The sequence below is a fragment of the Corvus cornix genome, chromosome 28 (genome assembly GCF_000738735.6).
Source record: "Corvus cornix cornix isolate S_Up_H32 chromosome 28, ASM73873v5, whole genome shotgun sequence".
Taxonomy (NCBI): domain Eukaryota; kingdom Metazoa; phylum Chordata; class Aves; order Passeriformes; family Corvidae; genus Corvus; species Corvus cornix.
In genome coordinates, this window is record NC_046356.1 from 4797020 (window position 1) to 4810671 (window position 13652).

Below are 13652 nucleotides of genomic sequence, written 5' to 3' on the forward strand. Positions count from 1 at the left end.
GGGGAAGAAACAGAATAAACCCAAACAACAGGCAGCAGAGGTGAGGCCTGCCCAGAGACACCTGCCCTGCTCCCCTCGCTCCGACACCGCAGGGAGCGGCGGGGCCGAGAGCTCCTCAGCCCCAACCCCGCTCCACTCTGGACTCACCTCTTTGCTGCGGTCTCCTTCCTTGTAGAGGAGCTCATACTTCACTATGATCTCCTGGCGTGGGGGGCTCCATGACAGCACAATGCTGGTCTCGGTCTTGGCTTCTGCTCGGAAGTTCATCGGCTGCCCAGGAACTGGCACGGAGAGGGAGCCAATGGGGCAGAGGAGGCAAGAGGAGAAATAGGAGAAACCACATTAACTTGGCTAATTAGAAGGCTCTTGCCCTGTTTTCTTCAAAGCCTGTGTGGGAAGAGCACGTCAGCAGCAAAATGCCACACAGCAGCGTGGGCAGGTCCTGCCTCTAAAGCTGCGGAGCTACATCCCACGGCAGGGCTCCAGCGTGTCCAGAGCTGCTGGAGATGGAAGAATCCCAGTGGATCATATGCCTCTTTCTCAGCAGAATACAACCCTTCCCATGAATCCCAGTATTACAAGATTCTGGAAGTAGGAAGCCCAGGAGCAGCCCATTGAGGACACAGGGTTTCCTCCCATACCCCACACCAAAAACGTGCTGGGTGACAGCCCATGATAAAACACCTTGTGTTTGCAGCTCAACACATCTGCTGTGACAACTGGGGCTTTGTTTTCCTCCCCCTGCAGAAAAAGGCAAAATAAGGCTCATTCCCCACTCATCTCTGACAAAGCTGTTTCTGGGTGCTTTAGGGAGAGTTAGAGTGTTACCCCTGCCCGGGCAGTTTTACATCTAAAGACATTTAAAATAATGGAATGGTTTGTGTTGGAAGAGGCATTAAAGCTCATCCAGTTCCATGGGCAGGGACATCTTCCACTGTCCCAGGTTGCTCCAAGCCCTGTCCAGCCTGGCCTTGGACACTGTCAGGGATCCAGGGGCAGCCCCAGCTGCTCTGGGCGCCCTGTGCCAGGGCTGCCCACCCTCTGAGTAAATAATTCCTTCCCAATGTTGAATCTAAATCTCCAAGTCTAACCAGCAGCTCTCCTTCCCACAGCCCAGGTCAGTGACACAGCTGCTCACCTCCTTGCTGTGTCTTAACCTGGATGGGGTCAGACAGGGGCCCGTCCCCCACGGAGGTGAAGGCCAGCACTCGCACGGTGTAGGTCTCGTCCTCGAGGAGGCTGCCCACGGTGGTCAGCAGGCTGTCATCCACGTTGTGCTTCTGCCAGTTGCTGACGGGCTGGTCAGGCTCCATGGTGTAATAGACACGGTACCCTCGGATCTGCCCGTTGGGCTCCACCGGTTCCTCCCACTGGATGATCATGGTGGTGCTGCTCAGCATCCGGCCCTGCACGTTGCGGGGAGCACTGGCAGGAGCTTGTTCCCCAGTATGAGTGACCACTGACTCACTGGGAGGCCCCTGCCCAATGCTGTTGACTGCGGAGACCCAGATCTCGTACTCGGAGTTGGGGCTGAGCCCCCCGATGCTGTAGCGTGTGGTGGTGATGTCCTCCTTGATCTGGTATGGTCCATCCTGGCTCTTAGACTTGTACTCAATGACATAGTAGGACACGGGGTCTGGATTTCCAGAGTCCCAGGTGATGGTGATACTCGTTGCTGTTGTCTCTGTCACCACTGGCGTCCCAGGAGCCTTGGGAAGTGCTGAGAATCAGGAAGAACAGGCATTTAAAAAAAACCCACAGGTGCTGAAATGGTGCCTAATTGGGCTAGTTAGGGCTGCAGGAGCGGGAGGCACAGCACCAATCCCAGCAGCTCAGGAAAGTGCTGCTGGAATATTATGAACCTAGTTATCCACTCTATTATCCTCCTTAAACTGCTCCATCAAAGGCAAAGTATTCAGCCAAACATCTGGAATCATTAGCACGGGCTGCAGCTGCACATCCGCCGGCTCCCAGGGCAGGGAGGGAGAGCAGCTCCTCCTTCCCAGCACGTGCTCGGATCTCCCGGACAGCTCCACGGGCAGGGAATGGCACAGGCCGGGCTCTGCTCTCCAGAACAAGTCCCCATAAATGCTGGGATTGCTTCCTCTCAAGCCACAAAGCTGTGTTAATCCCCATCTCCCCCGTCCCTCAGTCAGGAGTCCCCCTTGGAGCCTGCTGGGGACTGCACGCTACCCAGCACTTTAACTGCACCTGAAATGTGCTCTAACTTCACCTGTTCTCAAGCTTTATGTGCTGTCCTCACCACACACTTTAGACCCTTTTCAACCTTCCTTTTCAACCTCATCTTATAATGGAATCCCAGAATGGTTTGGGTTGGAAGGGACCTTAAAGCCCATCTAGTCCCACCCGTGCCATGGACAGGGATACCTTCCACTGGCCCAGGTGGCTCCAAGCTGTGTCTAACCTGGCCTTGAAGCCAAACTTCTCTAGACCTGATCACAGTAAAGCTCAAACTTCTCCTTTCACCTTCTGCCCGGGAGAGCTACAGGTGCTCACACCTGTAGAGAGCAGGGAACAGAATCCAAACGAAAGTACAAAAGGCAGAAGGTACCAGCAAGGTGAGATTCCCCATCTGAGGAGATGGGAGAGTTGGAAGCAGAAGCAATCTGCCCAACACAGCAGCTTTTTAGATTGAGAGGGTAAGACAGGGAAAAAAGGGAAGGAAGGAAATACTCAGGAAAATAAAGAGGATCTGAGTCCAGCCCCAGGCGTCCTTCTGCTGGCACGAGAGCTCCACTGCCTGTGCAGAAGCTCAGAGGGGGTGTCATGCCAGTATTCTCTAGTCCCTACTCATTTCTCCTGTCAGACCTTCCTCAGACAGATCACTGATACAACAGGATTTGTTATTTTTGTTATTATTCCTCCCCTTCTCCAAGTGTTTTTCCTCTCCCCTCCCACTGATCCTTTCCCACCCCGTCTCTCCCAGATCCCTTGTGGGCAACACCAGCACTCGGAGCAGACACCAGCTCACACAGAGCTCTACACTCACCCAACCTCAGGGGTTCCTGCTTGGGTTTAATACTCCCCTGCTGAGGACAGAACAGATTGAAGATGGCACCCATGCTCCTCTTGGGAAACACTAGCTGGAAGCCGGGGTTATTCCCCCTCTTGCTGAGGCAACAATGGCCACTAAGATGCTGGAACTAAGCTCTACTGCAAGGGTTCACATGCCAGAGATCCTCAGGGCCTTGGCTGAATCTCAGGCCTTGGAACAGGATGGCATGCAGGCTCCAAGCCATCCAAGGCTCCTTGCACAGTGCCCAGCCAGCCTCATATGCCAGGACAGAGACAGCATGCGGGGACTGGAGTCACAGTTTTCTTCACAACAGCTCAGGTGTCCTAAAGCGAGGGAAGGTCTCAAGCCACCAGCTTCCTCTCCACTGTGGGTTTCCCTGTGTGTAGGATCCCCGAGCACACATGCACAGATCCCAGCACGGGGCACTCATGGTGCACAAGTCTGTCCTGCTGCTTGTGCTCGCAGACCTCCACATGCACCCACAGGTAAGGACAGGGACTGACACTCCTGCAGCCGGGCACCCAAGATCCAGCCATGGTGTCCCTGGCCATGCACACACATCCCACTCATGCATGAGCACCTGGACATGCAGGACCATGCCCCTGTCCATGCACACACACACATCCCACTCATGCAAGAGCACCTGAACGTGCAGAACGGTGTCCCTGGCCATGCACACACACCCCATTTGTGCAGGAGCATCCGGACATGAAGGACTGTGGCCCTATCCATGCACACACACCCACCCCACTCGTGCACGAGCACCCAGACATGCAGGACTGTCCCTGGCCATGCTCACACACCCCACTCGTGCAGGAGCACCCAGACATGCAGGACTGTGTCCCCCGTGCAGGTCAGACAGCCACGGGCTCTCCCCATGCAGACACACAACGACACAGGCACAAACCATGGGACATTCCCACTCCGGCGACACGTCCCACCAATGCTCCCATGCACCTGGCCAGGTGTGCCCTGCACTCATGCTTGGACACTCAGCTCTGGCCGTGCCCCCACGCCCGCCTGGCACGTGCCCACTCCCACACGTGCAGCCAGGACCCTGCTCCCACTCCCTTACATTTCACCGTGATCTGGGCAACGGCTTCTATGACTCCCAGACTGGACATGGCCACGCAGGTGTAGTTGGCAGAGTCCTTGACGTCCGTGAGCTCCAGGACGTTCCTGCCCACGGGCATGTCATCCTCGGGCGTCAGGTCCTCCGCTCCCTGCATCCACTTCACGTAGGGCATGGGAGACCCCACGGCCACGCAGGTGATGTTGACGTTGCCCCCGGGCATGATTTCATGGCTGACAGGGAGGATGGAGAAGCGAGGGGCCACACGGCGAACTGTGGACGAGACGCACAGAGGTAACAAAAAAACAAAACGGAAAACCAAACCAAAACAAACAAACAACAAAAAAACAAAGAGGGGAAAAAAAAAAAACCAAAAACAAAAGAAAGGAAAGAAAAAGAAAGGAGAAAAAGAAAAAAGAGTAAAAGATAATTTAAATATAGATGGGGCTTGTCATTGCTTATTTTCTTCCTTCATTAAAAACAAAACGAAAAAACAAAGAAAGGAAAAAATCAAAAACTAAAAACCAAAAAAATTAAACTCCAAATAAATTTGTACTTCACAAACAATATATAGAATATAGACATAAAAGCGGTATTTCATAGCAACAGGGTTCCATTGATCAAGATTAGACCCATCACAGCACAGATAAATACACAAAAATTTATTAGCAATTTCTCATCTTTACTGGCAAGAGCTGGCATGGCGAGCGCCCAAACTTCTCCTCCGTGGCCGCTGGGGCCCCCAGCTCCCCGCTCCACACCCCAGGAACCTGCTCCTCCCTCTCCCAGTGGGGTCTGAGTCCCGGGTCCCCTTCTCCCGAAGGAACAGCCCATCCACCACCACGGCCCGGCGTGGTCCAGGTGCCCCCTCCGGAGAGGGGCCCTCTCCCACCCGGGGCTGCTGCAGAGGTGGGGTGGGGGATCAGGAGAAGGTTGGGATGGGGATGGAAACTTCTCAGCATTTTGCCTTGTTGGACCCAGAGAATTCAACAAAGAGAGAAGTGTCACATCCCCAAATTCCTGACGCTCCACTTGAGAAGTAAAAGGCAAAAGGATAAACGAGGGAGGAGAGGGAGTCCCCGGAGTGGGACAGAATTTAGTTGGTGTCTGCGTGTGAGAAGCGTCCAGGGGAACACAGCCCCCCTGGAGCGAGAGAGAGTGTGGAAAAGATGAGAAACTCTAATGAAATTTTTGTGGTTTTCGGGTATAGAAACCCTAACGAAGCCTCTTTAAGATCTGACACGGTTCCATCGATAGATGCAGCTCTCAGAGTCACAAACATCATGCAAAATAGGTAAAAAAGAGAGAGAGAGAAAGAGAGAAAGAGAGAGGAAAATGCAGAGAAATACAATTTCTGGGCGGCAGCAAATGCCCACATGGATACTGGATAGAAAGTGAGCGACAGATAAAGGAAGGAAGACCAGGAGAAGGAGAACAAGAGGGGAAGGGAGAAAGAAGAGAGAGAGAGAGAGGGAGGGGAGGGGGAAACCCACTTTAATGCTGCATACTTTTTCTAGCTGATGTGACTCAATGTGGTGGCTCACATTGTCACATCTCAGCCCTGGCGGAATAATAAATAGAATAGAATTAATAAGAAAAACAAGGTAATGAAACTTTTAACGTTGAGAAAACAGTGACATGTTCTGTGCATCTCCTTAGCAGAGAGGTGGATGCAGCTTCCAGACCTTACACAGGAAGAACATGGACGCAAAGGGGAGGCTGTGGTTTCCTTGGCTCCATTTTCTGAGCTACCTGGGCTGGCTGGAGGGATGGTGGGTGCCCTTCCTTAGGGGGGGAAAGCAGGGGAACGGACAAAGGAGAACGTGTGTGGATCAGAGAGGCCCTAGGGAGGGGGTCAGGGCAGGGTCTCATCCCACAAGAAAGAGAAAAGGATACAGGACCCAGGGAAAACGCAGGAACAGCAGCAGCTGGAGGGGAGCAGGAGTGCAGGATTCCTCCAGCCTCAGGGACAGCCATGCAGGAGCTGCCTTAGGCAGGGTGGGCGAGGGGGCAGCAGAGTCCGGAGTGCCGGGGGGCTGAGAACTTCCCGTTCCTGCCGTCTGTCCCCAGGTAAGCTCCGCACAACCTGCCAGTGCCTCATGCCAAAGCAAAGCAAAGGACAGCAGAGCTGAGCCTGCCATCGTCCCTCCCACTGCCTTCAGATGTCCCCTGGAACTGATGTCTTGGGGCTTGCTAGTATTTATCTTCCAGCTTTATGGATATTTTTCCAAGGGCAAGGGCACTGCCAGGAGAGGCAGAGGCTGCTTGTGGGGCTTTGGCAAACAAAAGCCAGCTGCAGCCCCTGCATCATCCTGCAAGGTGACAAGGGACACTGGCACAGCAAGGTCTGCTCTCCCCATCAGGCTGTCAGACCCTTTTCTGCAGGAAGCAGTAGCCAGGAACCAGCACTGGGAGGCAAGGAAGAGAAGATTTCCAGATTGGTGGCATGAGGAGCTCAGAGGCGGCGAAGGGGAATTTCTGCATGCACGGATTTGCAGAGAGAACGGGGGGCATGCCCTCAGCTGGGGAAAGGATTAGGATGTGGAGGGAGGGACTGCAAACTCTCCTGGCCACTGACACTAGAAGATGATTTTCTACCTGCAGAAAGGTGTAGGGGGCTACCACAGTGTTTGTTCCACCTCAGGCACCAGCGCTGGCTCAAAGGATCAGGCAACCTGCTCCTTCCTCCCTCCTGCCACTATGGAGAACACTCAGCCCTAGCCACGAGGGTACATCCCTGTTTCCTACATCACCCTGCTTCCCACTGCTTCCAGGGGTACCACACTTCAGAAAATGGAGCCAGGTGGAAATCACACCTGTCACAGTCTGAGACAAGATGGAGAGAACTTGGAAAGAAACAAGTGGGGTCAACATGCAGACAGATCTGGGGTGGGGATGACTCTTCTGAGGGGGGCTGGTATGTAACCTTCTGGAGAGGGGAGGCAAGGTGGGAAAGGTGAGGAGGAATGGGGAGACACATCCGGACAAGATCCAGTCAGCAAACAGCATCAACAGCAACAAACAACGGCAGGTGGGATGCAAACACTGAGTTGTCATGGGAACAGAACAAGACAATTAATCCAAACCGAAGCTAATCGCAAAGAAATGAAACCCAACTGAAAGAGAAAGGGAAAAAAAAAACAAAGAAAAGAAAAGAAAAAAGAAAGAACAAACCAGAATTTAATAACTGAAAAGCATCATCTGATGTAGGGCGGAGTGCTGAGAATCGGAGTCTGAAGGGAACCGACCGTTCCTGGCTGTGGTTTTTGGGCAGGAAAGGAGAAATCCACTCACAAAACACAAGCTCAGGGGCTGCGCAGAGCACATTCCCAAAAATCTGCAGAGCAGCCCTCCCCTCCTCCTGACAGCTCCCAGGGGTGCAGGTCAGCCCCGGGGGTCTCAGGGATCATCACTTTAATGGCATTTGTCTTTCTCCAAGGGAAGCACCCAGCACCCCTGGATGCCAGCCTTGGGCACCGCCTGTTCCACAAGAAGGGAGAATTTGGACTGGGGCTGATACAAGCCCAAAACAGGCAGCAGCACTTCCTTGGTGCATCCTGGTTTAAAAAAATCTACACTCTCCTGTGTGCACAGATATACCAACATCCACACACTGACCTAGGATGGGAAAAGAACTCCAATTAAATGTTGGAGACCTCAGAGAGTCCCCTGGATACAGCCCTGTGATGGCTCAGGGCTGTGACAACCACAACAGTTACAGGGTTCATCTCTGGCTACCCAGAGCCATCAGGCTGCTGTTTATTTTAATTGCTACACTTGCATTTGGCTGGAGACAGGGAATTTGTCAAGCTGAGAATCCCTGGGTCAGCCTTTAGGTCAAGGCCCAGGAGGAGGAGAGCCGTGGTGGAAAGGAAGCTGGAGATGGCATCAAGACAAATTTCAGCTCTGGGTCCAGCTCCACAGCAGCTGAAGGAGGGGAATTTGACACAAAAAAAATGGGTGAAGAGATTCCTTCAGTTTTGCTATGGAACACTTCCAAAGGATCGGGAAGAACGGAGCTGCCCTTTCTGGAAAGGAAACATTGGGATGGGGCAGTCAGGGCTCTGCTTTATAGACACCTTTCTAATAATAGTTTTCCCAGTTTCTGGTACAAGAAGGACCTTCCCTGAGTTCCAGGGGCGTTTGGTTTCCAGGACAGCTTTGCCAGACCCCGCATGCGTACACAGATGTGCATGCTCCATGTGCAACAGCTCCCGACGGACACACACAAGCAGGCACACACAAACAGACATTGTCCATGGCCAAAAAACTCTCAGGAGCTTTTTTTTTCAAACAAGGATACAGCTTGTTATGGATAGAACCAGATTCCAGGACTGGAGCTGGATGCTTGGGATGCAAGTTAAATTATTTCAACACAGAAGCCATTTCGGAGGCACAGGAAATTTTCTTAAGCGCAGTTAGTTATGAGTCTGTTTAATTGTTGGATAACCATTTCACACTGCAAATCTGCACCCCAAATTGTGCTCTTTTTTTAGAAACAGAACAGATCCATAACTTTTCACACCCTTGGGAAGCCAATTGGTTTTGTTGCTGCTCACGGAGGCAGAGGTTGACCCAGTTTGTGTTCTGTGAGTGGCATTTTTGGCTTTTTTGGTCCCAATCAGCATGGCTCAGGCTTCCCACCACCACCACTCGGGGTCCACAGGGTGAGAGGTGTTTCTGCAACATTTACAGACCTGATTGGAAGAGACACTGGGAGATTCAGGGTTGACTTCTGCAACACCAGAATTCATCTTTAAAATGTGCTCCCATGGTGCTGCTAATGAGAGGAACCTGAGGACCAGCCAACCAGTTTGTGCTGAGGAAACCCACCAGCTGCTCTTTTAAAGCCCCTTCCAGATTCCCCCAGAGAGAAAAAATGTTGGAGGAGGAGTGAGGTGGGGGAAGGAGAATGTCCTGGACGAGAACCTGTCACTTCAAACCCCGATTCACATTAAACCAACTCAAAGAGAAATGCATCTTGTACCTTAAAGAAGGAATTAATTGAAAAAGGAAACAAAAGAAAGTGAAGTGACTGGTTGAAAGCACCAAACAAAACCAAATGGTATTAAACATTTTGACACTCAGCAAGCTGCTGCTCCAAATGAGGTGAGAAGGCGGACATTATTGGCCATTTTGGGGAGACAGGAGTCATTCCGTCTTGCTCCAAAATGAGGAGGGGTAGGGGAAAGGGTGCCAAAATAATGTGCAGCCTCTACATTATTAGTGAAGCTTAGATTACACCTGTCCTCCCCTCCCAAATGTGGTCTGTCCCTGCCCCTGCGTGTCCGTGCAGCCGCCTCTGCCTCCTCCCTCTCCCGCTCCAATTCCAGGTTTGTTCCGCTGGGGCGAGACCTTGTTGGGGTTTGGATTTCCGACCTCCACCCCTCCACAGGACGAGAAACTTCCCTCCTCCTGCCATCTCCTTCCTCATTTCCTTCACGGTAAATAAAAATAAATAAGTAAATAGGTAGATAAATAAAGAATGAGACCAAGGCTTGGATTTGGTCTGGAGGAAATCCATTACCTTCCCAATAATTGTTACTTTTCACTTAAAAAACCACATTAGCTGAGCGACAGGCTGGCTGAACATCTCTGGTCTTTTGTAATTATTATTTTTTTTTCTGTTGTTTTTTACAGGATTGAACAGAAAATCATCAGAATCCAATTGTTTTTCAAACAGCTCTGTAATTTTAAACACAGACTTGACTGTTTTAGTTTTTGTTATTTTAATTTGACAAGGTGTAATCTAATTTTTTCCCCTAAAACAAAGAGAACAGCGATGCAAAAGGTGTAAGAGACACAGGCAGGCAGAGATTTCGAGATCAGTACAGCACAGTGTTCCTGCAAAGTGCCCTCTATAGAGAGATAGTCAAGTATATACATAGATATATACACAGTTTGGATTTTGGTTTTTTTGGGGGGGTGGCTTTTTGTATCCATTTCCATTTCCTGATACCCTTGAGAAATCCTTCTGCAGAAACACAGTGAAGTTTTTGTTTGCTTGGTTTGGTTTGGAACTAGAATTTCAGAGCTGAGGACACCCCAAACATGGACAGGGCGCTCCCCCACCCACAGAAGCGCTAAAATAACCCTTAAAAACCATCCCGGAACTCTCCATCCCTCAGTTTCAGCACCTGGAAGCTGGGCACTGCAGAGGCACCTGTACAGCCCAGTGGTGGTTCTGCCTCTCTCCTTCTCCATTAAAGAATTTATCAATCTAGTCTAAAAAGGTATTAAAATTCCTACAGTTGAAAATACCAATGACTGTTTTGACCTTGTGGCTATTTGTTAAATCTCTAGTGCAAGTGGAATTATTTGCTTCAACCTCTAAGTGGGATTGAAAGGGAAAAGCTCAGCAATGGTTCCACCTGGAACCAACCAGCAGCTTTGGTCTGATGGTCAAATTACTCATGAGCCGAACTTAACCCAGGCTACAGGCTAAATTACTGCTTAAATTAGTCACATTTTAATCTATTTTGAAGTTTTATTTCCTGAGGTGCTCAGCACACTATTCCTGCCCTTTCTGAGGGTTTTATTTTAATTGATTTCCACTAGTTCAGCTCTTACATGCTTTGCCCTGGCCTGGTTTCATCTTTGGTCTCTCAATGAGCTGGGGTTTTCCAGAGAGCCTTGGGAGTTACTGGGAACGTTCTCAGCAGGACCTGGGCTGCAGAACCTGGCTCGGGGTGACAAAGCTTGTGCTGATGGTGACAGGCAGCAAAGGCAGGGCCTGAGCGGGCACTGGGCTGCTTTAAATGCCTGTTGAGCCATTTACAGCTCCCTGGGCTGGAAAAGAGCAGAGCCACGAGAAGCTCGAGCAGAGAGCAGAAAGGATTATCCCTGCAGCATCCCAGCTGCTGCCTTTGGTACCTCCTGACAGGGCCCCACTGTGTGAAAAAGGGGAAAATTCATAATTCTGCTAAATTCAACCACGACAACGTGTCCTGTGCCAGCAGCAGCAGCTCTGCATGCTCGGGGGATCTGAGGCACAGCCCACACGGCTCATCCCTCCTTCTCCTTGTGACGTGGAGGAGCACAGGGACACGAGGTCCTTACGCACAGGGCTCCATCCCAGCCAGCAGCCGGATTTTGGGATCAAACCAGAGCAATCAAGGTGGCTGCCTGCAGCTTCCCAAATTAAGAGGAGAGCTGCCAAGTGCTCCATTTTCAGGGGGCAAACCAGCTGTGGCCACAGGTCCTGGGTGAGGGGACTCGTGCCCTCGCCGGGGTAATGGCTGAGCCCCCCATGTGGTCCCTGATTACGGACAAAAACACCACAGAATGCTTTGGGCTGGAAGGGACCTTAAAGATCATCCAGTGCCACCCCTGGCATGGCACCTTCCACTATCCCAGGTTGCTCCAAGCCCCATCCAACCCGGCCTCGGACACTTCCAGGGATGGGGCAGCCTCTCAAACACCACCACGGGCAGACAGCTCTTAGTTCGCAGGACTTTGAATCCATCCTTTCCTGCAATCACTATGGGCCACAAGTTTGATGGCATTTGTGTCCCTAGGGATACAGAGAAGCATCCAAGAAGACTTTTGAAAGCCAGGTGAGCTGTATGGCTCACACAAAAACCAGGATTCTCACTGAGGCGCTGACTTGCCCCTAGAACCGTCTTTTCACCGACCACAGGTGAACCCTGGACAGCTCAGCCTGAACTTCCACACACTGGGGCTGGTGGCAGAGGTCACCTCACCTGCTTCTGACCTGCTCTTGTCTCCAGAAAGATACCTCTGCTTCTGACCTAGGGCATCCCCATGTCATGATCTGACCTGTAATAACACACGAGGCAAACCCTTAACCAGTAATTCCAAGACGGTGCCCATGGTTTGGGCTGGAAGGACCTTAAAGCCCATCCTGTTCTTACCCCCTGCCAGTGGACACCTTCCACCAGACCAGGCTGCTCAGAGACCAGAACCTTAGCAAACCACACAACCTCTTCTAGCCAGGTATCAAATCTCTATTTCCTCACCCAGTGTCATTCCAGCCTATCATGATTACCTCCCATTTAGGTTTAGTTTATTGCTGTTGATATCATTATTACTGTTTTTTATTGGCTCTTAAGGAAGAATTTAATCTTCAAGCCTTCTCAGATCACAAGAGATTCTTAGCAGCAGCAGTGCAGTTTGGCCATGTTAGAAATACTTTATAAAAGAGAAAATAAACAAATAAAAAATAATGGTGTATAAATCCCTTTTTAATTGCACCTAAATCCTGAAACTCAAACTCCTAGTCATGAAGGAAAATCCTGTAATTAGGAGTGATTATCACCTTTTAGTCCTAGGCAGGAGGGAGGTGGGATGGGAAAACCTTGTTTCAAAGGCTATTTCTTTTCTCTTGGTGGTTTTTTTTTGGGTTTTTTTTTTGTTTGTTTGTTTGTTTGGGTTTTTTAATAGAACAAGCTTTTTTTCTTTTTCTTTCTTTAAAAAGAGCCTTGGGACTGAGGGATGTTTTTTGGCTATTGTTGGCATCCAAGTCCCAAGAGCCAGAGCTGGTCTCTTCCCAGAGAATTATCAAGAGCGCAGCATTTGGGAGTGGTACCCTGGTACCTACGGGGAGGGGAGAGACTCGGAAGGGGAGGGGAGAATACCAGCACTGAGGGTCCGAGCACTGAAATCTCAGCATTTTAAGAAAAAAGAGAAGGACAGACAGAGAGAAAGAGAGAGAGAGAGAGAAAGAGAGAGACAGATACTGTGTCAATACTGCACTGGATTTCTCAAAAATCACACAGCTTTAATACCTGTGCCCTAGGAAAGCCACTCCTTTGGTAGCTGATTGAGAGGTGAGGACTGAGGGCAGAGGGAAAGGCATATCCAGGGAAAGGGCTGGCATTCGGTTCTGCACAGGGAAAGCACCAAGCACCACTGGTACCACTGACACACTGCAAACCCCCTGTTCACCCTCCCATGTGCCTCACCCGCTCGGGATGCACACATGGGAGGCAACAGGAGCTTCTTGGGGATAAACAGGGAGATGAGAAGAGGGAAAAGAGGCATTTTCAGCTCCAGTGTCACTGGCCAGATTGCTGCTGCTGTTTGCAATAGCTGCAGCTGCCAGATGTGCCCCAGCACGACTCCAGTGCCTGCACAGCTGCAGTTCTCTTCCCACGCTCCTTCAGGAAGGAGGGCTCTACCTTGGCTGCGCCTGGCTGGGTTTCAAGGCGCCTGCACCAGGCAGTGATGGATAAATCACAGGGAAGGAAGGGAAAATGGGGAGAGGCAGAGCCAGGAGGCAGCTGCCTGGCTGCTCTTCCCTCCCAGCACTCCCAGGACAAGGTGACACCTCCTCCAAGGGATTCTGCCAGGCTCTGCCTGGCCATGGGCTCTCCATGCACTCATGGGTGCTCCAGGAGAGAACAGCGTGGGATTTGGGAACAGCAGGAACCTCTCTGTCAGTGCTGACAGCCCCCTGATCCTGGTGTTACTGGAGGGAACTGGGCAGTGACCAGTGAGCGAGCTCCCACCTTTGGGGAAGCCCTTCGGACCAGGGCAAGGGCTTTTCTTTGTGTGCAGGAGGTGGAACAAGAGCCACACCTC

The 13652-nt window shown here is 51.2% G+C and overlaps 1 protein-coding gene across 19 annotated transcripts in view; it reads right to left on the bottom strand.

Moving 5' to 3' along the window:
- PTPRS (protein tyrosine phosphatase receptor type S) overlaps positions 1 to 13652 on the bottom strand; it is a 148677-nt gene that overhangs the window by 40062 nt on the left and 94963 nt on the right. For all 19 annotated transcript variants that reach the window (XM_039566157.1, XM_019293498.3, XM_039566156.1 and 16 more), the window contains 3 exons: positions 4113 to 4382; positions 1139 to 1720; positions 148 to 281 (listed from right to left, as the gene is read on the bottom strand). In XM_039566157.1, the coding sequence (XP_039422091.1) occupies positions 148 to 281; positions 1139 to 1720; positions 4113 to 4382 (986 nt within the window). The remainder of the gene's footprint in view (positions 1 to 147; positions 282 to 1138; positions 1721 to 4112; positions 4383 to 13652) is intronic.